The sequence below is a fragment of the Rhinoraja longicauda genome, chromosome 30 (genome assembly GCF_053455715.1).
Source record: "Rhinoraja longicauda isolate Sanriku21f chromosome 30, sRhiLon1.1, whole genome shotgun sequence".
NCBI classification, from domain to species: domain Eukaryota; kingdom Metazoa; phylum Chordata; class Chondrichthyes; order Rajiformes; family Arhynchobatidae; genus Rhinoraja; species Rhinoraja longicauda.
The window spans coordinates 10,503,184-10,530,558 of NC_135982.1; the positions used below are offsets into that span (position 1 = coordinate 10,503,184).

Below are 27,375 nucleotides of genomic sequence, written 5' to 3' on the forward strand. Positions count from 1 at the left end.
CTGTCACCCATTGCCATGTCAATTTGAGATCCAGATTGCCAACTTGCACTGTAATCTTCTCCCATGACAGAGAAGATGTCTGTATCAGTGGGTTTGTATCGAGCAGGTGACCAACATGGGCTTCCCAGCATAGGTGACCAATGGTGACCAATCTTCATGATGGGGAGGGCGAGCTCGGATAGGATGCTGTCATTAGTTTGCTTATCCTTCTTGTGAATTTGCAGGATTTTGCAAAAGCAATGTAGATAGTATTTTAAAACATTTTTGTGTACACTATAAATAATCCAGTTTTCAGAAACAAATTTCAAGTCAGAAATCACTATCGCCCAGTTAACTGAGTTTAATGCCGGGACCAAGGTACTGATCTTCAAATACCCTTCTCTCTCTTGACAAAGGCTGTGCTGGCATCTTTTTAAATAGGTCACTTTTAAAATAGATCAATAATATTATGAAAATAATTTTGACTATTCTTTGTTCATCTACTTTTTCCTCTCAGGCGAAATGTTGAAGTAACGCACATAAAGATTCAGAACTCAGGTGACTATTATGATCTTTATGGAGGAGAAAAGTTTGCAACGTTGGCAGAGTTGGTTCAACATTACACAGAGCAAGAAGGTCTTCTACGAGAGAAAAATGGAGATGTAATTGAATTGAAGTACCCCCTGAACTGCCGAGATCCAACATCTGAAAGGTAATTCTTTTCACCCCTCTGCTCTCTGCTCTTTAGTTATATTTAGAGATACAGTGCGGAAACAGGCCCTTCGGCCCACCGGGTCCACAGCGACCAGCGATCACTGCACATTAACATTATCCTACACACACTAGGGACAATTCACACTCATACCAAGCCAATTAACCTACAAACCTGTACGTCTTTGGAGGAAACCAAAAAATCCTGGAGAAAAGTCACGGGGAGAACGTACAAACTCCATACAGACTGCACCCATAGTCGGGATCGAACCCGGGTCTCCGGCGCTGCAAGCACTGTAAGGCAGCAACACTACCACTGCTCCACCGTGCTGCCCATTGATTTATAGAAGGAGTAGGCAACCTCCTTAAGACCACTCACTAGTTTTTCTCAATTTGTGAATGTCTAATAATAACTCACCCAAGTATTACAAATAGATTTTTGCAATTTCTTCATGTTCATATATCATGGGAGCAGAATTCGTCCATTCAGCCCATCAAGTTCACTACACCATTCAATCATGGCTGATCTATCTTTCCCTCTCAACCCCAATTTCCCTGCCTTCTCCCCATAATCTTTGACAACCTTACTAATCAAGAATCTGCCAATCTCCGCTTTAAAAATACCCAATAACATGGCTTCCAAGCCATCGGTGGCAATGAATTCCACAGATTCACCACCCTCTGGCTAAAGAAATTCCTTTTCATCTCCTTTCTAAAGGAACATCCTTTTATTCTGAGGCTGTGCCCTCTAGTCCTAGACTCTCCCACTAATGGAAATATCCTCTCCACATCCACTCTATCCAGGACTTGCACTAATCGGGACATCTAAAGTCCAAAGTAAGAGCAAGAGAATTTCATCGTCATGTTTTGCCCCCAAGTGGAAATTAAATATTACTAGGCGGTATGGATACAGGCCTGGTTATTCAGGTAGGCAGGTGGAACTAGTGTAGCTAGGGCATCTTGGTCGGCATAAGCAAGTTGGGCCGATGGGCCTGTTTCCATGCTGTATGACTATGACTTTATGTCCATACAAGAGTCTGATAAAAACTGGGAAGCAGGAAAGAGGAGGAGAAGGGCCACAGCGCACCAATGTAGCCACGCTGCTCTGTGGTGTTGGATGGAAGAGTTACACCTCTGTGTGAACAGTAGATGGTCATAACTATCACCCTCTTCCTTTTAGTGGAAATCTTGGCAAAGTCATGATTATTGTACACGGGCAGCTTGCTCCATCCATCACAAAAGCTTTTTGGTATGACTGTATGACAAATCAAATTCCTTGTATGTTTTTACATACTTGGCTAATAAATTAATTACAATACAATACAATACAATAAATAGAGGATTTTTTTTTGTTTGTTTTGGCATGAACATGTGTGATTAACATGTCAAAGGACATAAACACGGAAATGACATTCTGCAGCACAGTTCATCAAGGCACGACATCATTAAAATGTTGTTTAGACATTGAAACACGATAAGACAATTTCCAATGAACTTGCATTTCTTAATGAGCTCTTCTGGGTGTGAGTCATGTCTGCCTTGGTTTCAGCATCAGATGTGCATCAAATGAAACATTTCCCTTCAAAGGGTGGTTGTGATGTGGAATGTGCTGCTGAGAGTATGGTGGGGGCAGGTAATCTTACAACATTTAAGAACTATCTGGACAATTACTTGAATCACTGAGGCTAGTACTGGTAAATGGGATGAGTAGGAGACAGATACTTATTGGTCAGCAAAGGCATAGTGAGTCAAAGTGTTTCTGTGTTGTATATGGAATATACATAGTAGAGCAGTACAACACAAGGACAGGTCCTTCACCCGTGATATGTGACCAACATGTTGTAGATTTAGTAGATTAATCTACTTAAACAAATCCTTTCTGCCTGCATGTGCTCCATATCCCACCATCTCTGCATGTTCAAAAACCTATCTAAAAGCATCTTAACTCCCACTGTTGGATCTGTTTCCACCATTACCTCTGACAATGGATTCCAGGCACCCATCCCTCTCTGTGTGTAAAATAAATCTTGCCCTGCACATCTCCTTTAAAATTTTCCCCTCTGACTTTGTAGCTATGCCCTCTATTATTTGATATTTCAACCTTGGGGGAAATGTTTAGACTGTCCACCCATCCATGCCACATATAATTTTATAAACATCTCCTTTCAACCTATGACCTTCCAGAGAAAACAGTCCAAGTTCTGCCAGCCTTTCCTCCCAGTTATACATTGTGGACGGTTTGATTGTACTCATGTATAGTCTTTCTACTGACTGGATGGCACGTAACAAAAGCTTTTCACTGCACCTCAGTGCACGTGACAAGAAACTAAACTAAACTAGCTGATACCCTCTAATCCAGGCAGCATTCTGGTACACCTCTTCTGCAACGTCTCCAAAGCCTCTACGTCCCCCATTGTAATGGGGGACCAGAATTACACACAATATGATTATGACTGCATGGTACATACACCTTATTGATAATTTTTAAACCAGCTTTAGTGAGATGTGATGTATATGTAATGTAAATGCCAGTGCCCCCTTGAGGCCAAGAGCAGAAGCTGGCCAATGGGCTTGTGCCTTGTGACTGAGGTCAGATGACCTTCTAGGGCCAATGGGCTTGTGCCTTGTACTGAGGTCAGGTGACCTTCTAGAAGTTTCCTGGTGAAGGATCAGTAATAAAATCTTCTTACAAGATGTCGGGCATATATTCATTGTGCTAGCCACAACAGGGTCTTACAGAGGACATTGCAAGCACTTCAAACATTAAAAGGACTCCTTGCTCCAAAACATGGTCATTCACCGAAGGGCCCCGGCCTAGCCACGTTCTCCAGAGATGCTGCCTGACCCGCTGAGTTACTCCAGCACTTTGTGTCGATCATGGTCATCGTATTGGCTGCATTTTGTGGTGGAGATTTTCAGCGGCAAGCTGTGGTTTGTAACAATGGATAACACTTGTGCTAAAAAGGCTCACATGACACTTCAATTATTTCTCCGGGACAAAAATGTCCCTGCAATAAAGAAAATGATATAATAATGATTTTCTCAATGTGTGTTCACATGTAGTTATAATGGATGGAAAAATGCAGAAAGCCTGTTGCATTGTTAATGTGATCTATTTTCAGGTGGTATCACGGACATCTGTCAGGTAAAGATGCAGAAAAACTTCTGACTGATAAAGGAAAACCTGGAAGTTTCCTGGTGCGGGAAAGTCTCAGTAAACCAGGGGATTTTGTCCTTTCAGTGCTAACCAATGAAGAAAAAGTTGAAAATGGAGATCGCAAACCAAGGGTGACACATGTGATGATTGGGTATCAGGTGGGCTGATTAGATTGGTTGCATTTTTGAAATTGTAATTTTTGTTTTTGTTTAATCAAGAAAACAGCTTAGAATTGAAGAAACAAAAGGACACAAACGTGCTGGAGTAACTCAGCAGGTCAGGCAGCATCTTTGGAGAATATAGATAGGTGATGTTTCGGGTTAAGAAGTTTTTTTTTCAGATAAAACTCCCAACTCTTGGTCGTTAGCTTTGGTGGTTATGATCCATCAAGGATGGATTTAGGTATTTAGGTATTTTTAATCCTGATGAGGTTTAGTCTGAAGAAGGGTCCCGAGCCGAAACGTCACTTGTCCATGTTCTCCAGAGATGCTGCCTGACCTGCTGAGTTACTTCAGCACTTTGTGCCTGTTATTCTACCCAATTTTATTTCATGCAGTTAGTTCTGGACCCCTGCCTCTCTCTGAAAGGAAGTAAATAGCTCAGCAACGTCCTCTAATTCTTCCACCTTTAATCTATGCTTTCTGCTTATTGAAATTAATACCACTTCAGCCATTTGGCAGTTCACCAATTATGGTGGGAGGGTCCATGAAAGTTCTTGATTTAGTCACAAATTTATATTGAATTAGTTGACAAGATTTAAGGGTGGAAAACAAAATAGATGTGGTTATTGCCACTATTTGTTGTACATTTAGATCTGATGAAGTATTTTTGCAATTATATTAATAAAACAATTCAATGGCATAAATGATAAAAAATCAAAAGCCTAAAGACGCTAAAACTCTGAAGTAAACGCCTCCGCTGTCACGCTGTGAAAACAGAGAGGATGAGACGGAGTTTCTTCCCACAGGCCATCAGGACTGTTAACTCATATCACCAGGGACTAATTTAATTTACTGTATTAATTTATTTTTTGTGTTAAAAAAAAAAAATCTATTATGTTTTGTAGTTTAGCACAATCCGCAGGCATTGCCACTTTCGTTTCACTGCACATCTTGTATATGTATGTGACAAATAAACTTGACTTGACTTGAAAGACTCGCAAGGCTCGGTCGCGGGGCCTTCCATCGCCCGGTCGGCCGCGAGACATTTCAGCACCCGGTGCGACTCGGCCGCGGGGACTTCCATCCCCTTGCGGGGACTGTGCGGGTCGGTCGGGAACGAGCTGTCTGTCCGTGGGCGTGGGGAAGAGAGTGGAAGTTTTGTTGCCTCCATCACAGTGAGGGGGTGTTTGGAGTCACTGTGATGGACGTTTGTGTTGGGGTTATGTGTCTTGTGTTCTTTTTTGTGTATGACTGCTATGTAGTTTCGTTCGGTACCTCGGTACCGAATGACAAATAAAGCTCTGTTGAACTGTTGTTGAACTGTTGAAGACCTGAAAGTACGGGCAGCATCTGTGGAGAGAGAAACAGAATTAACATTTCAGTTTAAGATTTGATCTGAAATGGTAGCTCTGCTCCCCTCTCTAGATGTTGCCTGGCCTGCCGTGAATTTCCAGTGCTTTGTTTTTATTGCTGACTTTTGACTTTCACATAAGAGGAAATGTCATGTGGGTAAACTATCTCGACACCAATGAATCAATATCTAACCGCAACTAGTTCCTCAGGAATGAACAGGACAAAATAAAACTGCCCTGTGTTCATAAAAAAGAGAAATCCTCCAAAGATATCAAAGTACTTCAATTCATTACTTCCAGCAACAAATATGAAAAACAATGTCCCTGGACAATAGGAATTACAAGTATCAAAACCCAGCAATAAATATCCCTTTAATTTTTTAAGATTTTATTTTTACTTTGCAAAAGTTTCGATTGGTTCTGAAGGCTGTAGAAAAATCTATATTCGGCTTCAAATAAAACAGAATGGCAGGAATGAACGTTTTCTTGGGGATTCTGAAATATTTTAGTATCTGTAAAGCAAAATTAATTTCTGGCTGAAGGTCATGATGACAAAGTTTGAAACTGTGAGAGTAACTTTCCAAGCGGTTCATACCTCTTACCACAGCTTTAAATTGTTTTATTATTCATCTTCCCGTAACTGTTTTGGACCACGGAAATTATAGAATCTAAGCAACTCCCAGTAAGATCAATTTGAATACCACACTTCCAGTCATGCCTACCCTAATTTGTCTGTCTCCGGCCTCCTCCACTGCCAGCGTGAGAACAGGCACAGACTAGAAGAACAGCATCTCATGTTCTCCCTGGTAGTCTACAACCCAATGGCATCAATATTGAATCCTCTCATTGTTTCTTTCTCCTCTGATCTGCCCAGGTCCTCTCTCGCACAGACCCTTCTATCCAATGCTCTCCCTACCCCATCCTCCCATTACACACACATTTATCTCATTGGGTCCCCTAATCCCCACCCCTATTGCTCCCAACCTCCTTCCTTATCGGATGCCATAATCCGCTACCCTTTGTTGTCTCTGCTCATCGCCTCCAGCCTCTGTCACTATATGAATCCTCTCCCCACCCTGCACCCCCACCTGTGATCCTCCAACCAATCCCTCATCTGGATACATCGCAAACCAGCTTTTGCCTCACCTCACACCCTCACCTCTTCATAGAGGTTACCTCCCTTCTCCTTGTCCAGTCCAGATGAAGGATCTGGAAAAAAAAGTAAACCAAAAACACATTAACATGATACTAATAAATTTGATTTAAGTTTCCCTATGGCATTTAAAATTTTAAACACAAGGATGCCTTTCTAAAGCAGATAGTATCCTACATTTAAATCATTATGGTCTTAAGGTAAATGGCAGGGCTTTTAGTTTGCATGGACCCATGTCCGTTGCATCCATCAGAAACTTTGAAGCTTGCCTACAATGAGCAAAGGTTGCCCAGGCTTCTAATATTCACCTTGTCATCTTCTAACCATATGCAATGAATTTATTTCCCCTTGTTACAGAGACGATAGAACAGTACACCACAGCAACAGATCCTTGGGCCCACAATGACCTTGACACAATGTCAAGTTAAACTAACCTCTTCTTCCTTCATATGATCCGTATCCCTCTATTCTCTGCATATCCATGACCCTGTCCAAGAGCCTATTAAATGGCACTTAACATACTATTAAAAGCGTAAATGGACCAATGCCAACATGATTGCTTTAGAGATCTGCCTGTCTTGAATGCTCGCTGTGTAGGAAGGAACTGCAGATGCTGGTTTAAACCAAAGATAGACACAAAAAGCTGGAGTAACTCAGCGGGAACGGCACCATCTCTGGAGAGAAGGAATGGGTGATGTTTCTGGTCGAGACCCTTCTTTAGACTAAAAGTCATGGGAAAGGGAAACGAGAGATATAGATGGTGATGTAGAGAGATATAGAGCAATCAATGAAAGAAAGAAAGATATGCAAAAAAAAGAAAATATGTTCACTGGCTGGTGTCACAGTGCTCGTATCACAATAAACTCCAGCAGCATGCTTGACTCAAAATAACCAAAGTAAGTAAATATTTCTGCTCTTCCTGTCAACTTTGTCTTAGGGACAAACTGAGAAATCTCAGAAACCTGTCAGCACCATTTCCCTGTGAGACCAAGCGCAGGCTTGGTGATCGTTTTTTGCTGAACACCTCTGATCAGTTCGCCTTAACCTACCTGATCTCCCGGTTGCTCAACACTTTAACTCCCCCTCCCATTTGACCTTTCTGTCTTAGGCCTCCTCCATTATCAGAGTGAGGCCCAGCGTAAATTGGAGGAACAGCACCTCATATTTTGCTTGGGTAGCTTACACCCCAGTGGTGGGTGACTTCTCTAACTTTAAATAGCCCTTGCTTTCCCTCTCTCTCCATCCTCTCCCCCTTCCCAGTTCTCCCACCAATCTTACTGTCTCCAACTACATTCTATCTCTGTCCCGCCCACTCCTCTGACATCAGTCTGAAGAAGGGTCTCTACCCGGAATGTCACCCATTTTGTATGTTAATTGGCTTTGGTAAAATTGTAAATTGTCTCTAGGCTGCAGGATAGTGTTAGTGTACGGGGTGATTGCTGGTCGGCGTGGACTTGGTGGGCCAAAGGGCCTGTTTCTGCGCTGTATCACTAAAGTCTCAAGTCTAACATATAATTGATGGTCAGTCCTTTGAAAAATACTGTCAGAAGTGATAAAGCACAGGAACATTTAATTTGTTTCAATGAATGTATATTGTTGAATGATACAGCGAATGGTGCATTTGCTCCTCAAGAACCTAACTTCAGTATCAGTCTGAAGAAGGGTCTCAACCCGAAACGTCACCCATTCCTTCTCTCCAGAGATGCTGCCTGTCCCTCTGAGTTACTCCAGCATTTTGTGTCTACCTTCAACATCAGACAGGTTTATGAGGTAAGAGTATCCTAAAATTCCCAGCTGCAATTCCACCCAAATGGCATGATTTCCACTAATCACATTTTTACAGCAAAATTTATAAAATGACAATACACAAAGAAAAAGCAATAATCAGTGAACAGTTTAATTAAGTTTCAGAGTGCAGCACAAATGATCCTGCTATTCCGATGGAAGATCGTAGTAGCCTGTGTGAAAAATGTAAACCTCACTCTCATGGACCAGGTTGGGGGGATCGTTCTGACATTAGGTTGTACAAATGTAAGAGGGTTTTTACCTTTCATCTGTGATGCGTGCGGTGCCTGGCCTCAAAATCCTTCATGCTCGGCAGAGTATCAGCATATTTATTGTTCAAAATGAGGAAGCCACATTCTAAACCAGAAAAGAAACACATTCTAAAGAAGGGCATTGCTTTGAGAGCACAATGAACAAAGCATTATATTCTGCAGCAACACTAAATATTTTGCCTAGGTTTTAGAGACCGTGGAAAGAAATGTATCTTGAGCGGTGCAAGCTGGTGGCAGCAACATAATTAAATATCAGACCCTGAACTTGCACAAATGGTGGCGCTTTCCCTGTAGAATTTCTACCCTCGTGTATATATGTAGCCAGCAATAACCGGTGTTATGTTTAGGATAAGATGTCTTTACAGCCTCAAAATGGAAAGATACCTTGCTCCCAATCACTCTGCAAGTTGATATTATAAACCTCCTTTACTTTTGAATCAGTCTGTTTTGTTTCCTTCATGCAGGCTGGAAAATATGATGTTGGTGGAGGTGAAAGATTTGATACACTCACTGATCTGGTAGATCACTACAAAAAAAACCCAATGGTGGAAGTTTCTGGTCTTGTCGTTCACCTTAAACAGGTACTGTAATTGATCTACTTGTGGCCATGTCTTTCCAATTAATTTTCTTCAGATTCAAATTATTACCGACAAGAGCAAATGTGAATCGGGCAAGCATGCCATTATTCGTAATGGTTTGGTGACTAATATTATTGCAGTCCTTGTTTCAGCCCCTTTTGTCACAGAATCATAGAAGAACACAGTACAAAGGAAAGTCACAAAATGCTGTAGTAACTCAGTGGGTCAGGCAACATGCCTGGAGAACATGGATAGGTGACCTTTCGGGTCGGGACTCTTCTTCAATCTGAAGAAGGGTCCTGACCAGAAGCATCATCTCTCGATGTTTTCCAGATATTCTAGTTTTTTTCCTAAAAATTTTATATTCCCTAACATGGAAGGGAGCCATTTTGAAGCATCAAGTCTACATCTGCTTGCAGAACAATGCCATTGCTTGCTGCAAAACAATCTTGCTTGGCGCAGAACAATCCTGCTTGCAGAACAATCCTGCTTGCAGAACGATCCTGCTTGCTGCAGAACAATCCTGCTTGCTGCAAGTCGCACAACATGGTTTTCTTTGAGAATTTCATGTGTCTGCCTCACTGAAGCATGGAGGATCCAAGACATGTGCAGTAATGTCCAATGCTATCCATGCCTGCATGCCGTCTCACCATGTGAGGGTGATTTCAAACACTCATATTTCTACATTAATTAAAGGAGACCTTTTGAGCAAATACTTACCAAGCTCTTCTTCAGGCAAGCCCTCCCAGCTTGCTTCCCCAACTTCTAGCATCTCATCCAACTTACCCAAGACCATCTCCCACCCCCCAATAGCCAACCCAACACCCTTTCCTGCTTCTCCAACACTTGTCTGTTGACCCAACATCTCCCCCAAACCCTTCCTTCCAACCTCACAGATCACTAACGGTCGATGCCCTTCCTGCTCTCTGCTACCAACCTACATTTTGACACATGGCCTGAATATTCTACCAAACTCTTGGACACCCCCAGTTTTATTCCTGGCTTAATATCCACGATCCAATCCCTCATTTTCATCGCTAACTCTCTCTCCTATAAACAAACATTAACCAACTCTCCTCACCCACATGTCTCCCCTAGACCTTGCTGTGGCAGATCTCCAGTAAACGTACAATGAGGTTAACATTGATTTTGTTCTGGTTCAGTACATAGCCATGACACCTATTTCTCTCTCAAAGTAAACAAGCATTAATTAAGACACAAGGAACTGCAGAGGCTGGTTTACAAACAAAAGACACAAAGTGCTGGAGTAAGTCAATGGGTCAGGCAGCATCCTAGGAGAAGATGGACAGGTGACGTTTTGAGTAGGGACCCTTCTTCACATTGATTGCAGTAGGGAGGAGAAAGCTGGAAGAGAGGTGGGTGGCAGGACAAAGCCAGGCAAGTGATAGGTGGATACAGTGGGTTTTGATTGGCAGATGGGTGGACAAAGGCCTGAGATGTGAAGAAGATCATAATCATAATTGTAATTTATTAGCCAAGTGTGTTTTGCAACATACGAGGAATTTGATTTGCCATACAGTCATAATAAAAAAGCAACAAGACACACAACTACATAAAAATTGACATAAACATCCATCACAGCGGCTCCTCCACATTCCCCACTGTGATGGAAGGCAATAAAGTCTTATCTTCTTTCCTTCCGCGGTCAGGGGAGTTGAACCATCCGCAGACGGAGACCGATCTCCCACGTCGGAGCGGTCGAACTGTTGTGGCTTGGAGTCCCCGGAATCGGTCTCTCACCATAGACTGCATGCTCCATGATGTTAAAGTCCGCAGCTCCCACAGGTTGGAGCACCAAAGGCTGACCCCTGGCAAAGGGATCGCCCGCTCCGAGATGTTAAAGTCCGCAGGCCCCGCGGTTTTGGAGCTCTAGAAGTCCCAAACAAGATGCCGCCAACTCCACGTTGTTAGGCCGCAGTGCCGACAGAGATACAGCATGGAAAAAGTCGCATCTCTGTCATGGAAAGAGACAAGAAAAGTTTCCCCCACCACCCCACACATAATACAAAAACAAAAAATAAACTAAAACATACATTTTACAACAAACTAAAAACACAAAAGAAGGAAAAGAAGAAGAGACTGTTGGCGAGGCGGCCATCGTGCGGCGCCCCCTGGTGGTATTGTGGGCTGTAAGCAGAGATGAGGCATGAAATTGAAAGCCAGAGGAAGGGGTATAGTTTAGTTTGGGGATGGCAAAGGGGATAGGGAGATGAAATAGTGGAAGGAATTGGTATGCATCGAGGTGGGGCACAGGAAATAAAGGGGAAAAAGTGGTGGAGAGAGGAAAAGTGGTCCTAAAATGGGAAAATTCAATGAATACTTTAATGCATAAATACTTTAATTAGCTGTTTAATAGACTTGATGGTAACTCTTCATCCGGCTTTTCTTTTTTATAATGACCCTTCAATTGAATTGGCTGTACAAAAATATGATTTTAACAGAACTTTTTCTTCACAGCCATTTAATGCCACAAGGATAAATGCTGCAAACATAGAGAATCGGGTGAAAGAGCTCAATAAAACAGCAGATAACACAGAAAAGGCCAAACAAGGTTTTTGGGAAGAGTTTGAGGTAAATGTCTTGATATTTCTGTGAATAACATGAAATCTTGCATTTTGATTACTTTAAGTAACCTGTAACTTGAGCAGTTATCACAATCATTTGATGCTCCTTTGAAAATTAACAGACACGCATTAGTGAGTTACCAACTCCCTTAATCTGACAAGAAGGCTAACTATGTGGTCATAGAGTCATATAGCGTGGAAACAGCCCCTTCGGCCCAACTTGCCCATGCTGACCAACATGCCCCATCTACACTCGTCCCACTTGCCTGCTTTTGGCCCATGTCCCTCTAAACCGACCCTATCCATGTACCTAACTAAATGCTTCTTAAACGTTGTGATAGTGCCTGTCTCAACTACCTTCTCCAGCAGCTTGTTCCATATTCCCACCACCCTTTGTGTAAAACAAAATGTTACCCACTCGGGTCCCCATTAAATATGTCTTCCCTCACCTTAAACCTATCATATCATCATATCATATATATACAGCCGGAAACAGGCCTTTTCGGCCCTCCAAGTCCGTGCCGCCCAGCGATCCACGTACATTAACACTATCCTACACCCACTAGGGACAATTTTTACATTTACCCAGCCAATTAGCCTACATACCTGTACGTCTTTGGAGTGTGGGAGGAAACCGAAGATCTTGGAGAAAACCCACGCAGGTCACGGGGAGAACGTACAAACTCCTTACAGTGCAGCACCCGTAGTCAGGATCGAACCTGAGTCTCCGGCGCTGCATTCGCTGTAAAGCAGCAACTAATTCCCCATCTCTAGTCAAAAGTCTGGGTGTTTACCCGATCTATTCCTCTCATGATTCCTCTCATCCTCCTGCGCTCCAATGAATAAAGCTCTAGGCTGCTCAACCTCCCCCTATAACTCAGTCCTTCGAGTCATGGCAACATCTTGGTAAATCTTCTCTGAACCCTTTCAAGCTTGACAACATCTTTCCTATAATGGTTTCAAAATGTTGCCAATTTATGCACAAACATAAGTAGAAGTGTGATAGGGAGGTGACCTGAACTACTGACGGCCATATAACAGTGCCTGAAATGAGCCACGTGGCAGATTATACCTCATAAGCAATCTTGTTTAACAGGCTGCTTGAACGCCATTGCAGTATCTTGTTCTGTAAAAAAAACTTCTTTCTTTTTGCCCACGGCAATAGTTTAATTACTTCCCAAGGAAGTTCAGAGTAAGACGAAGTGTGAGGTGTTGCATTTTGGGATGTCGAACAACGGCAGAACCTACACAGTAAATGGTAGGCCTCTGGGTAGTGTTGTAGAGCAGAGGGATCTAGTACAGGTGCATGGTTCCTTGAAGGTCGAGTCGCAAGTAGATAAGGTGGTCAAAAAGTCTTTTGGCATTTTGGCCTTCATCAGTCAGAGTATTGCGTATGGAAGTTGGGAAGTCATGTGGCAGTTGTATAAGACCTTGTTGAGACCGCATTTAGGATATTGTGTTCAGTTCTGGGCACCTTGTTATAGGAAAGATATTGTCAAGTTTGAAAGGGTTCAGAGAAGATTTACAAGGATGTTGCCAGGACTAGAGGGTGTGAGCTATAGGGAGAGGTTGAGTAGGCTGGGTCTCTATTCCATGGAGCACAGGAGGATGAGAGGGGATCTTATAGAAGTGTACAAAATCATGAGAGGAATATATCGGGTAGATGCACAGAGTCTCTTGCCCAGAGTAGGGTAATCGAGGACCAGAGGACATAGGTTCAAGGTGAAGGGGTGAAAGATTTAATAAGAATCCAAGGGGTACTTTTTCGCACAAAAGGTGGTGGATTTTTTGGACAAGCTGCCAGAGGAGGCAGTTGAGGCAGGGACTAGCCCATCGTTTAAGAGACAGTTAGACAGGTACATGGATAGGACAGGTTTTTGAGGGATATGGACCAAGCGCAGGCAAGTGGGACTAGTGTAGCTGGGACATTGTTGGCCGCTGTTGGCAAGTTATCTGCTTCCACTCTGTATCACTCTAGAACCCTAAGAAAATAGTAATTGTTTCACCAAGTTACAAAACTAAAAGTGTAAATTAGTCTTCAGGATTATTTGCTTGTAAATAAAGAATTATCCACATGCTACAGAGCAGAAAGTAACTAAAGTTCTGAAAATATAAGCTCACACTGAAATCTTATAAAGGGACAGTCCGGCTGACTGAATTTAATTTAAGTTGAAATTTAATTCAAGCATATGATATGCATTGCAGTGTTTTTTCTTTAACAGCTTCTTCAGCAACAAGAATATAAACTATTGTATAGCAGGAAGGAAGGCCAGAGAACAGAGAACAAAAGTAAAAACAGATACAAAAATATTTTACCATGTAAGTGAACATTGTCATTAATTTTCGGACTGATGGTTTGCCGTCAGGGACCGATTGCCGGTTTGTGGGTTTAATCAATGATTTGTATGGGAATGTGCAAAGCAAAACCCGTAAGTTTGCAGATGAAACCAAAGTAGGTGGTATCACAGACAGTGAGGAAATGTTATCAAGAATTAGACCAGCAACTTGATCAGCTGGGCAAGTGGGCTGAGGAATGGCTAATGGAGTTTAATGCAGCTTAGTGTGAGGTGTTGGATTTTGGGAAGTCAAACCAGTGCAAGACCGTCACAGTGAATAGTAGAGTGCTGGACAGTTGTAGATCAGAGAGATTGAGGAATACATTGTTCTCTGAAAATGGCGTCACGGGTAGAGAGGGTGGTAATGGAGGCTTTCGGTACATTGGCTTACATCAATCAGAGTACTGAGTATAGAAGTTGGGGCATTATGTTACAGTGGTACAAGACATTGGTGAGACTGTCTTTGGAGTTTTATGTTCTGATTTCATCACCCTGGTATAGGAAGGATGTCAATAAGCTGGAAAGAATGCAGAGAAGATTTATAAGTATGTTGCCAGGACTCGAGGGCCTGAGCTATAGGAAAGGGTTGGGCAGGCTAGAACTTTATTCCTCGGAGCACAGGAGATTGAGGGATTATCTTATAGAGATTTATTAAAACATGAGAGGGGTAGGGTGACTGCACAATATCTCTTTACCCAGAGTAGGGGAATCAAAAAACAGAATATGTTTGGGGGGAGAGGCAAAAGATTTAATAGGAACTTGAGGGGCAACGTTTTCACTCGGAGAGTGGTGAATACATGGAACAAGCTGACAGGGAGGTAGTTGAGGCAGGTACTATAGCAACATTTAAAAGGCATTTGGACAGGTATATGAATAGGAAAAGTTCAGAGGGATTTGGGACAAATGTGTGCAAATGGGACAAATGAGCAAATTGGTTCGGCATGGACATGTTGGGCCGAAGGGCCTGCATCTATGCTGTATGACTCTACTTATATCTGTATTCTCATGCTATCTGTAATCTAGTGGAAGGCAAGTGCATAGTAAAGCTTGATTTGTGGAGAAGATGAGCTTGTTCATCAAATGGCAACAGAAACCATACCGTTACAAATATGCTTGCATTCAACGATGAGTACTGTTGATTTGATTTGTTTTATTCTTGCATTTATCAGATAAAATATATCAATTGAGTCAATGTTTCCTACCTCCATCAGTTCCTGCGATTACTGACTGTAGTAAAGTGTTCCACAGTGCACAGCTGAAATAAACTGTTTGCCATGAGCTAGCGTGAATCACGATGTGGCTATCAGATTATCATTTGCTTCCATGTCCAACAGACCTATACGAAATATAGTGCGATTTATTCTTGGAATGCTAGTTTGCCATCTCAGAAAAGCAATTTTTTTTTTAATTGGAAAAATCATCTCTTCTAATGATCCTAATCCTTGCCTTATTTCTGTAGTTGATAACACCAGAGTTAGCCTGAAGGAAGTCGATGAAAGTGTAGTGGGAGCTGATTATATCAATGCTAATGATATCACAGTAAGTATTTATACATTTTCAAGACGGCTTATAATCTCTTTTTTTTTTACTCTAAATATCACCGTGATCGCCCGATTATACAAAACTACTGCTTTTGTGAATCAAGAGTTGTTTCAAGTTACTTAAGTCTACAAAGGGCGACAAGGTAAATGTGAAAGGTTTTTTGGTGATTCATGGTTCTGTACAAACAATTGGTGTCAGGTATGGGTGGAATAGAAATATTCCCCTTGTAATGCATGGACTTCAGAAAATGAGCCGTGGGTATGCAAAGCAGAAGATAACGTGGTCAGTGAACTCTGCTATCAGCTACAGTCTTAACTGCAAGGAAAATTGTCAATGGCTCCCAAGGTCATTGTGGCGATGATTTGGTTTGTGGCTCCTGGTTTGTCTTGTGTAGCTGGTGAGTGGATTGTGAAGACCAGCAATTTTACTAATTTAGATCGTAGAATACCCAAGTAACTTCCATGGGGGGAAGAAAATGGATTTGTTTAAATCTCGTGATCAGGAAGTGTCAATTCAATGCTTGGTCATTGAAGATGACGGGCAATCTTTGGGTCATATTATGTGTACTAAATTTGCAATGCAATGACCTTCCCAGAGGTCTGTATCCCATGAGCTGATACTGAAGGCATGCTGCAGCCATGTGGGTTGTTCCACACTGGACCAATAGACCACAAAAGCCACAGAGAAAAGAACATAAGACATAGGAGCAGAATTAGGCCATTCAGCCCATCGAGTCTGCTCCACCATTCGATCATTGTTGATCAATTTTTCCCTTTCAATCCCATTCTCCAGCCTTCTCCCGTAAAGATGCACTGATTTATAAATTTGACTCGCAGTGTTTATTTTATGTTGATTTTGCACCTGGATCTAGCAGCTGCCTTGATCATCAGTGACAGAGCATAGGTAAATTATGGGACTGTTGTTGAATTGAATCTGGATTAGATTTCCCAATATCATTGCGAAATGAATTACTCATGGACATCCATTGCATAAAAGGCTGCCTATGTTGTCCCCTTTTCTTATAATTCCATGCCCTTTCTCCTGCTCTTGATATTCTAAGCCTCATCCCATATTCAGTGGTGGTTAGTGCCCTTATTCAATAATCAATAGACCATAGCAAATTTGTATTGGTCTCTGCTAAATCTTCCATCAGTTCAGCATTATAGTGGTCTGCGCAATCGTCGTCTTGTGTGGCACATGTACATGGGTTGGGCAATTGAGTTATGAGCTGTGTTATCTTGTCGACAAGCAGTGACTTATTTGTGGAACAACATACAGGGTCCCGAATAAGCATGTGCTCTGATTCCATTACGTGGGTTAAATTTTGTCCAATCCTCTGGAGCAAAATAAACCAAAAAGGTATACATTGGAACAATGGTTTTCTTTATCCACATGTACCTGAAGAATGGAAAAAGTGGAGATGACTGTAAAAACTACATTGCAACGCAAGGCTGCCTTCAGAATACCATCAATGATTTTTGGAAGATGATTTACCAGGAAAATGCCCATGTCATTGTCATGACAACCAAAGAAATAGAAAGAGGAAAGGTGAGTAACTTCTTTTGCATGGATAAAAAATATTTATTACATCACTTGCGTCAAAAAAATCATTCTGGAATTTTTATAAAAATATAGATCATGGTAAAGTACGACACAGGAAGATGCCTTTTGGCCCACAATGTCTGTGCTGACCATAATGCCATGATAAACTAATCTTATTCACCTGCACCTGATCTATATACCCCAATTCCCTGTGTATCCATGTGCCTGTCTTAAAGCCTCTAGGTTCCAAACACCCACTACCCTCTGTGTAAAAACAAAAATGTACCCCGCACATTTCATTTAAGCTTTGCCCATTTCACCTTAAAGCGGGGGGAGCATAGTGACGCAGTGGTAGTCGCTGCCTTGCAGTGCCAGAGTCCACGGTTCGATCCTGACAATGGATGCTGTTTGTACGTTCTCCCTGGGACTGAGTGGATTTTATCTGGGTGCTCCGGTTGCCTCCCACACTCCAAAGACTTATAGGTTTATAGGTTGAAGGTAGACACAAAATGCTGGAATAACCTAGTGGGACAGGCAGCGTCTCTGGAGAGAAGGAATGGGTGAATGACCCGATATGTCACCCATTCCTTCTCTCCAGAGATGCAGCCTGTCCTGCTGAGTTACTCCAGCATTTTGTGTCTACCTTCGATTTAAACCAGCATCTGCAGTTCTTTCCTACACTATAGGCTTATAGGTTAATTGGCTTCTGTAAATTGCCCCTAGTGTGTAGGTTAGTGCTAGTATGCAGTTGATCACTGGTCCGCGTGGACTCGATGGGCCGAATTACTTGTTTCCATGCTGTACCTCTAAAGTCTGTACCTTTGCAATTAAAACATCTTTGGTTAAAACTGTACAAAACTAGAAAATTACATAGGTTTTCTTAAATTTAAAAATCTAGTAAAAAAGACAAATAGCTACTCTGAAGGTTAACAAACAGTGTACACGAAAGCTAGATAAGAAATTAAGAACACCCGTTATAGGAGGCTTTTGTGGTTAAACTTAGCATAGGTCAGAATGCATTCAGGCTTGGTTTTGATGTTAGCCTGACTTACGCAGCCTCTGTAACACACGTTTCCATCAGAACAATTCTCCCAAAACAACCACACCAAGCACATTTCCTTTCTCCTCTCTCCCTTTCTTCAGCGGAAAATAAAAGGCAGGAGGAAACCAAAGAGGAAATGAGATGGTTGTGAATCCATTAAACATACTAGCCACATAAATCAATAAACCATTTGAAGAAAGCTATAAAAAAAGGTGCAAGTTCAGTGTTGATCATCTTATTAGTATGAGGCTGCATTTATGGAAGCAGCTTTATGAAAGCAATTTTAACTCAATCCTCGTTTCATACTTCCAGATATTCCAGTATAAGCAGATTGAGTGGCCATATGCACGGCCCTTTAGTAATTTGTATTTTCCATACAATGTAACAGGAGACTGTGGCAATTATTGCCAGGTGTCAGAGCAGACCCATTCATCCACACACTTCCTCTTAATCCATTATTTCATATGCACCACGAACTCCCCCATAATTCCCCGACCATCCACCAGACTGAGGTAATTTTACAAAGATATTTGACCCACCAGCACATCTTTGGGATGTGGGATGTAACCAGAACACTCAGAGGTAACGCGCGCGATCACAAGAGAACATGTGAACTCCAGAACCAGAGGTCGGGATGGAACCTGGTGTGCTGGAGCATGAGGCAGCAGGTCAACCTGTACCACCTTTGCCCCTCTCCTCACGACAAATAACCCTTTGCATAGGTAATTATCAGTGTTTTTTTAAACACTGCATCAGAAAAACAGACGGCATATTCAAAGATTTGTCCCACTCCCATCATTCCTTCTTCTCCCTGGTCCCATTTGGTAGAAATACAGAAGCTAGAATGTGCGAACCACTAAACTCAGGAACAGCTATTTCCCCTCTATTATCTGAATGGTCCTGCCATAAGCTAGGATACTGTCTAATTTACCTCTACTCCATTGAGTACATTGGACTTGTCCATGGAACTGATGCGCTATAATGCTGAGAACAATATTCTGCAATCTGTATCTTCCCCTTTGTTCTATTTATTTTACTTGAGTTTGAACTGATTGTATCTACGTATGGTATACCTGATCTGCTTGGATAGCGTGCAAAACGAAGCTTTTCATTTTACCTCGGTTAATGTGACGATAATAAACGTGAACTTAAGTCGAGCTAGAATTAGCCGTTTGCTTTTAGGTTGCTGTCTAGCCTTTCAGTAAAATCGCGGCCGGTTTTTTATTTCAATGCTACTGACAATCTGTCAGGCTCTCTCTTGATTAGTGTTAGCATCCACATTTCTTTTGGATAATGCACTCCATAGATTTTGGCAGTTTATATCATTTTTTTGTCACCTGCGATTGTTTCAAGGTACTTCAGAGAAGTGTTGTCAGATAAAATTTATAGTTTAATGACCTGACATTGTTGTTTTACTGCAAGAAAAGTTTCCATTTCTCTCCAGAAAATATTTTCCATTACATGAGTCAAGAATTTATATTTTGTTGTGACCACGGGATCTGAATTCATAGAACTTAAGTAAATTAAATTTGAGGAGAATTCTCCGGAAATATTCTTTTTTTTTGTCTTTTTTCTTCTATCACTCGTCTGCCTCTGTCTCCAAACTCAGCCCGTTCCCCTTCCCTTATTTGGCTGCATCTGCCTGTGACTTTTTACTCGGATACATCGTGGAATCAGGCCCATGGGCCCACCGAGTCCGTGCCGAGCAACGATCATACTGAAGAAAGATCCCAACCTGAAACATCACCTCTCCATTGTCTCCCTAGATGTTCCCTAACCCTCTGAGTTTCACCAGCAGTTTTGCCCATTGACAATACTCCCTTTACTTGAACATCCCTCTATGCTATTGTCTAAGTCAAATTAGCCATCCTCCCGACAGACTTTATTCTCATTCATACAACTAACCAGTAGAGGTCTCATTACCATCAAACGTTTATCAATTATTTTGATTGCTGCCATAAGCAATATGACTCATCAGCTGGATTGCTAAGTACTCCAACGCATATAAGATCACTGATACTTTATTTTCCAAGCGAATGACTTTATCGTTTTGCAGATGCAAAGTGCCTGCCCGGTCAAATGTTCCCAGCAGCTTGGATGTCAGACTTCTGAGAAGGTTATCCTTCTATCGTAAAGACACAAAATCTCTCATTACCTGTCCCTCAGCATCACGTTAGGGCTTTCTCTGCAGAGTTTGGTACCCTCAACTTTCCCACCCTCAACCTTGTATTTTATTTTGTTTTCACAATCTTACACAGTTGTAAAGGATGTCTGGCTCATTAGGACACGAAGGTAGCTGTTTAAATTTGCTGCCAAACCAGGTACACCACAACACAACAACCTAACAAGACCTCAGGCCAGTGGTTGTAACGAGAGTACCTTAAAACCCTCGTGTGTGTGCATTTTTATGTGACCCTGGCAATAGATTTTTTTTTGCATATTTCTGGGCATTCTGGCTCTACCCCCATTGCAAAACTCACTTTATATTTTTAATTGAATCATGTTATTTGATGAAATCAGTGCACAGCACATCACTAAGCTGAAGTGTTTGCATGCATACTAAAGCTCCTTTCGAGAGGTTTGCTTATGTCATTCAAATTAACTAGTATGTTATGAATATATTTTGTTGAATTTCATGCAAAGAATTTTAAAATTGCTTTATTATTCTTCATTATCTGCTTCTTACAGAATAAATGTGTTCGCTACTGGCCAGATTTGGAAACATCAAAAGAGTATGGCTTGATTTCAGTGCGGAATCTGGAAGAACGCATGGCACAAGATTACATTGTACGAGACCTGGAGGTTACACGAACAGACCAGGTAACCAAGCGCTTGATCAGAATTTGTTCCACAGCATGTGGAGGAAGGAACTGCAGATGCTGGTTTGCACCAAAGCTGGTATCCACAACATAATTCGTATGCATTTTTCTATAGGAATGCACAGTAGCGCAGCTGGTTTAGCTGCTACCTCGTAGTGCTACAGACCCGGGTTCGATCCTGACTTTAGTTGCTGCCCGTGTGGACATTGCATATTCTCCTTGTGTGACCGTGTGGATTTCCTCCGGGTGCTCTGGTTTCCACTCGCATCCCAAAGACGTTCAAGTTTTATAGGTTAATTGGTGTCTGTAAATTGCCCCCTAGTGTGTAGGGAATGGGACAACAGAGAGTTAGTGTGAATGGGCGATCTATGATCAGCGTGGACTCGATGGGCTGAAGGGCCTGTTTCCATGCTGTATCTCTCTAAAGGAGACTAAGATGGATATGTCATTGTGCTCTATGTACTGAAAAGCCATTTTACATTTTTCAGTGAATGCTGTATTTTTGTAAGTTCTTTACTCAAGTGTGACTGTATTCTAAGATCCCTTGCCTTTCTGTGCAGAGAGATGTCAAAGAACCCACATTCAAGGAAAAGTAAAAGTTTGGTGTGCAGACCAATTCCTGAGTTTAATATCACAACAAAAAAACGTATTAACTGGTTGCAGATATTATGCCCTTTGTGGTATCCTGTTTGCAAACAAAAAAAAATCCAAAAATGTTGGAAATACTGCACAGGCTGCATCTGTAGGGACAGAACCAGTTAGTGTTTCAGGTCAAAGACCCTGAAAAAATAGGGAACAAATAAATGTTTAAGCTGCAAAGAAGGTGGGGAAGAAACAAATAGGGCACATTGCTCCTCTGTCCCCGCTGCAGTGTAAAACCTATTTGTTTTCTCATTTCATTTAATTCTGAATGTAAAGGCGTAAAGCTGAAACAAAAGCAGAAAATGGTGTAAACACTCAGCAGGTTAGGCCGCATCTGTGGGAAAGGAGATGGAATTGGTGTTGGAATTTGATTTATTATCATCACATGTACTGAGATGCAGTGAAAAGCTTTTGTTTGTGTGCTATCCAATTAAATCAGATAATACTATACGTGAGTACCAACAAGCCATAAAATAGGTGGTGCAATGGGGGAAAATACCAGACTGTCGAATACAATTTTCTTCAACATTTCGAGTTTGGTTTAGTTTAGGTTTAATTTAGAGATACAGATGCCAGATGTTTTTTTCCAGAAGTAGGAAGGAGACAAAAGAACCTTGTAAAACTGCCTGGGGCGTGCAGGGTGTGACTGTTTAATCATTGAGTGATTGGGAATGGTTCGAGAGTGAGGACATAGATAAAAGTACACAAAACAATGCAGGAGTTATTAAAAGCAGAGCAGGAAGACATACCTGGCAGTCCATGTCTGGTTCCTGCTCTGTATTTCGCAACTCCCAAAGGGAAAAGTAAGGAGACAGAATGAAACAAATAAGTTGAGCCAATATCACGTAGACGACTGATACAGACCAAGAAACCAAGTTGAAGACACAAGGAGCTGCAGATGCTGGGTTACAAAAAAGGACACAAAGTGCTGGGGCAACTCAGCGGGTCAGGCAGCATCTCTGGAGAACATGGATAGACGATGTTTCGGGTCCGTTCCTTCTTCAGACTGATTATAGAAGGGTGGGGGCAGGACAAAGTTGGACGAAAGTTGGGGGCAGGACAAAGTCTGGCGAATGATAGGTGGATATAGGTGAGAGGGTGATTTGATTGTCAGATTGTTGGACAAAGGACAAAGATGAAAAGACAAAAAGTGTGAGTGAGGTAAGGATGGAAGAGACAAACTGGAATCAGAGGAAGGATATAGGTGTGGAGGAGGTGGAAAGGGAGAAATGGGTGAGGCACAGGGAAGAGATGGGTGAAAAGGGAGGTGGGGGTAGTAGGTATTTAAAATTGGAGAATTCAGTGTTCGTTCTGTTGGGTTGTAAGCCACCCAAACGGAATATGAGGTGCATGGAAATCAAGTTACCTGAAGGTATAGAATTCAATATTGAGTGCAGAGGCTGCAGCATGCCCAGATAGCAGATGAGATCCTGTCCCACAAGCTAGCATTAGGCCTCATTGTAAGGACAGGAGCCCGCAAACCAGCAGGGCAGAGTGGGATGAGGGATTAAAATGACAGGCAACAGAAAGTGCATGGTCGCTGAACGGAGGTGATTCACAAAGTGGTCATCCACCAAATGCACTGCACTAGAATAGAAGAAGTCCAAGTGATTCACTGTCTCACCTGGAAAGACCGCTTAGGGTGATTTTTTAAAATCACTTTCTTCTGACAAGTAACTTGGTAGCCATATTTATCGAGGCAATAATTCTGACTACATTTCACCTGTCCATTCCCTGACTGTTAAGAACCACTGATCTCCTTCCCCCACCCCCGTCGCCTTCCCCACCTTTTCTACCCAACAGAACGCAGTTTCAGAAGTCGAGTAAGATAAGTCTTCACAATGTACATTCCATGATTCTGGCTAAAAGCACATTTTTACCACAGTTAGAAAATAAATGTTTAAACTTCAGGGCACTCTCAGGTGGTGAAGTGCCATTGTAAATGAGTACGCTGGTGTTAATGGTTGGCGAATAACAGTGATGCAACTCCCTCTTCCCAAGATTACATTGATACTTCCTATACCAGAGGTGGGCTTGTTTACCTTTTACCACTGAAGATCAGGAACTTGAACTTGAAATATGACAAAAGACTATTGCTGTCAGTCTGTATATGATTAACTGACAAAGGAATTTGAGAGTGTGGAGTTCTACCGATTTGTTATTTATTTTAATTCTCAGAGCAGCAAGCGTAATCTGACATAATATTTTAATTAAGTCAGTATCAAGTCAGTAGACGCTAGCTCAAGCTGGTTCCTGACAATAGTGCCCATACAATGATGTTGTTTATGTGAGGAAGAATAGTGAGTAAGAGCAAAAGATTAACGTAATACAAGAAGCTGCAGTTCCTGGTTTATACCAATAAAAGGCACAAAATGCTGGAGTAACTCAGCGGGTCAGGTAGCATTCCTGGAGAAAATGGACCGGTGATGTTTTGAGTCGGAACCTTCTTCAGATTGATTGCAGGGGAGCAGAAAAGAAAGCTGTAAAAGAGGAGGGGGCAGGACAGAGCAGTCTGAAGAAGGGTTCCAACCCGAAACATCGCCTGTCAATGTTCTTCAGATCTGCTGAGTTACTTCAGTATTTTGAGACTTTCTTTGAGCAAAAGATTATTGGTTTATCGTATCCACAATGCTTCATATATATAGAAAGGAAACAAAAAAGGGTTAGAGGGCAATGTCATTGGACCAAGATAAAGTACGTTATTTTCACTGCGATTGTGTATTTTGGTTAGTTACATTATGCTCAACATCGGAAAGGACGGCGTTCTCTATTGATGGATTTTGATTACAGAATGGACCAGGACATTGAAAACGTGCTGACAAGCATTTAATGATTTTATTTCACACAGAATGTCCTTCCTCGGCACATATGGCACTATCAGTATCTCAGCTGGCCTGACCATGGGGTTCCCAATGAACCAGGAGGAGTATTGAGTTTCCTGGACCAAGTAAACAGAGCGCAGCAGAGTATTCCAGACATGGGACCTATTATAGTGCACTGCAGGTACTTGGGTAATTTGCACATTGGTCTTTGGATCACTTTAAACTGGCCACCAAATACAGTTCCATCTCATAACACAAACAGCAGGCGTTTCAAGGATAGTGGAGAGTTCAGTAATTGATTGAAAACCCGAGCTGTGGACTGTGCCATTATATTCAAAGTGAACAGGATGTTGGCAAAGTAGCACTTGAGGCTTCAGACTTCGATTGCCACACAGCGTAAAACCTATAATTTGCACATTTAATCAAAGAATTTAAAGAGCAGGAGGTTGGGTGAAATGTTTGAACAGGGTGCAGCAACTCTATATGTAAGGTTATTACTACAGTATAAGGATCAGCCTCTTTAAATTATGGTTCAATGGGACTTTATTGTCACATGTACCTAAGTGCAGTGCAATTCTTTTTTTGCATACAGTTCAGTGGCAATCCTACAATACATTGGGAACAATCATGCTAAGTACAAGAGTGTAAGATATGAGACCACACTGAATCAGTACACAAGAGTCGCCACATTTCAGGCACCATCTTTTCCCCTTCAAGTCCAAAGTTTAGAAAAAATATTAGTCTTAACATGGCCATAAAAAGGCCATCAATTCAAAACGAGAATAGGAGAGTTGATCAGTAGAGATCATCAGACAGGAGTGAGCATTTTGTTCTATGTTGTCAGCAGGGGAGCATCGTAGATTCAGGGTGCAGCTAATGATGGAGAGGGTAGAGGCAGGGAAGCTGCCAAGATAGGAGCAGATTGCCAGAGGAAAGCCAGTCGCCAAGTTGGATGGGGGTCCGTGAGTAGGGAGTAACCAGGGGAAGACGGGGGGGTGGTGATAGATCAGGTCAAGTCAAGGGTTTGGCAGATGGGGGGTATCAAGAGATTTGGGTCTGGGCTTTGAGAGATTTGATGTAGATGGATTTGTCAGTTCCAAACTCATCGGCATTTTAGACAGAAATGGAACATGGTTCTTTTCTCCACTTACAATTCCTAAGTATCCTCATTGATTGATGGAAATTGAAGCTATTTCAAAGTCCAAAACTCCACCAGTTGTACCCATTTTCAAATTCTGTGTTCGATCTCCAATCAAAAGCTACTGTCTTGATATTCTCCATCAATTTCCCCTTTTAATTAACATTTTTTTTTTTTTCAGTGCTGGAATTGGGAGAACAGGAACCATAATTGTCATAGATATGTTAATATCTGACATCAGTAGACAAGGTAAGAAAAGAAAGGAAGGGACACATACGATCTACAAGGAGAGTAACTTTTCAGTTGGATATTATTCTGTGTAGGTAATAAAGAAAAATCACAAATTTCTCACAGTCTGGTCTGCGTAGCACACAACAGAAAGCTTTTCACTGTATCTCGGTACAAATGACAAAAAAACTAAACTAAGCAGTCATGTCATGAGAGTTAGATTTAGCTCTGAGGGCTCAAGAAATCAAAGTATATGGGGGAAAAAGCAGGAACGAGGTATTGATTTTGGATGATCAGCCATGATCATATTGAATGGCCTACTCCTTCAACTATTTTCTGTTTCTATGTATAATGCTTGCAAAGTGTGTCTTCCCCCAACAATTTTATTTGTCAACTTTACATTCCCCTTGTTACTTATCTCATCTGCCTATTATAAATAGTGGCCTTAACATGGCGTTCAGTCACTTAAGTGATACTCCAGTTAGATCCCTCTCCAAGTGGGCATCTTGCATTCCTATTTGATTCACAGGCAAATTGGAGTTTATCGAACCCAATATAAAATTATTTGCAGTTCTGAGATTTATACAAAAACCCATGCACCCTGCTTATTATTGCTGGTTGTATTTGCACAGAATATCTGAACTGATGATTTTGAAAGGGACTGATCAAGTTAACAAAAAATAATCAAAAATATTTATCACTTTTTAGCTTTGTACGAGATTTGCTTTTCATAACTTCAGGAAAATATAATGGCCATGATCTGGCTGCTGTACACTCCAGCCTTGCAAGCCACATCATGCTGTATGAGGCCCAAACTTAAAATGGCGCATAGCTCATTAATCAACAACAACTCTGCGAACATGCACTGCCTGCCAACTGCCCATTTAGTGCTATGTGTGACAATCCACGGCAATACCTTTTCATTGACTGGGCTCATAACCACGTCAATAGTGTGCAGCAACGATTAGTCCTGCTGCCACACAACTCCAGGGGTTTCCCGGGTTTTCTGGTCCAAAGACATGCTGTCCGGTTAGACACAAAATGCTGGAATAACTCAGCGGGTCAGGCAACATCTTTGGAGAAAAGGAATAGATGACGTTTTGGGTCAGAATCCTTCTTCAGACCTCTTCTCCAGGGATGTTGCCTGACCCGCTGAGTTACACCGCATTTTGTGTCTATCTTCGGTGTAACCAACAACTGCAGCTCCGTCCTACACGCGCTGGTCGGTTATTTGGGCATTGTTAATTGCACTAGTGTGTAAATGGATGGCAGGAGAGTCGTGAAGATGTTGATGGGCCTGTGAGATAAATGGAAATGTGGGGGAATGGGACTGATGGGAAGGTTCTTGGAGTCTGCATAGATACAAATAGCTGAATCATCTCCTTCTATGTTGTAAGGAAATATTAAAAAAGTGAAATGCAACACAAGAATATGAAATTGTTAAATCCTTGGTACTTCGTTCTGATACGTAATTCATATGTTTATAAATTTCCATAAGTGTTTCTATACTATTCAATGAATCCAAACTTCA

At 41.8% G+C, this 27,375-nt stretch overlaps 1 protein-coding gene across 3 annotated transcripts in view; it reads left to right on the top strand.

The window, feature by feature from the left end:
• The window catches only part of ptpn11b (protein tyrosine phosphatase non-receptor type 11b), a 101,291-nt gene that overhangs the window by 63,457 nt on the left and 10,459 nt on the right, over positions 1-27,375 (top strand). For 2 of the 3 annotated variants that reach the window (XR_013549162.1, XM_078425218.1), the window contains exons 3-12: positions 497-691; positions 3,813-4,005; positions 9,035-9,151; positions 11,627-11,740; positions 13,956-14,052; positions 15,529-15,608; positions 17,016-17,159; positions 20,884-21,015; positions 24,505-24,659; positions 25,798-25,865. Coding sequence is in view for 2 of the 3 variants with exons in the window: in XM_078425218.1 (XP_078281344.1) it covers positions 497-691; positions 3,813-4,005; positions 9,035-9,151; positions 11,627-11,740; positions 13,956-14,052; positions 15,529-15,608; positions 17,016-17,159; positions 20,884-21,015; positions 24,505-24,659; positions 25,798-25,865 (1,295 nt within the window). In the remaining variant the exon portion in view is untranslated. The remainder of the gene's footprint in view (positions 1-496; positions 692-3,812; positions 4,006-9,034; positions 9,152-11,626; positions 11,741-13,955; positions 14,053-15,528; positions 15,609-17,015; positions 17,160-20,883; positions 21,016-24,504; positions 24,660-25,797; positions 25,866-27,375) is intronic. The other variant, XM_078425219.1, reaches the window with a different exon arrangement.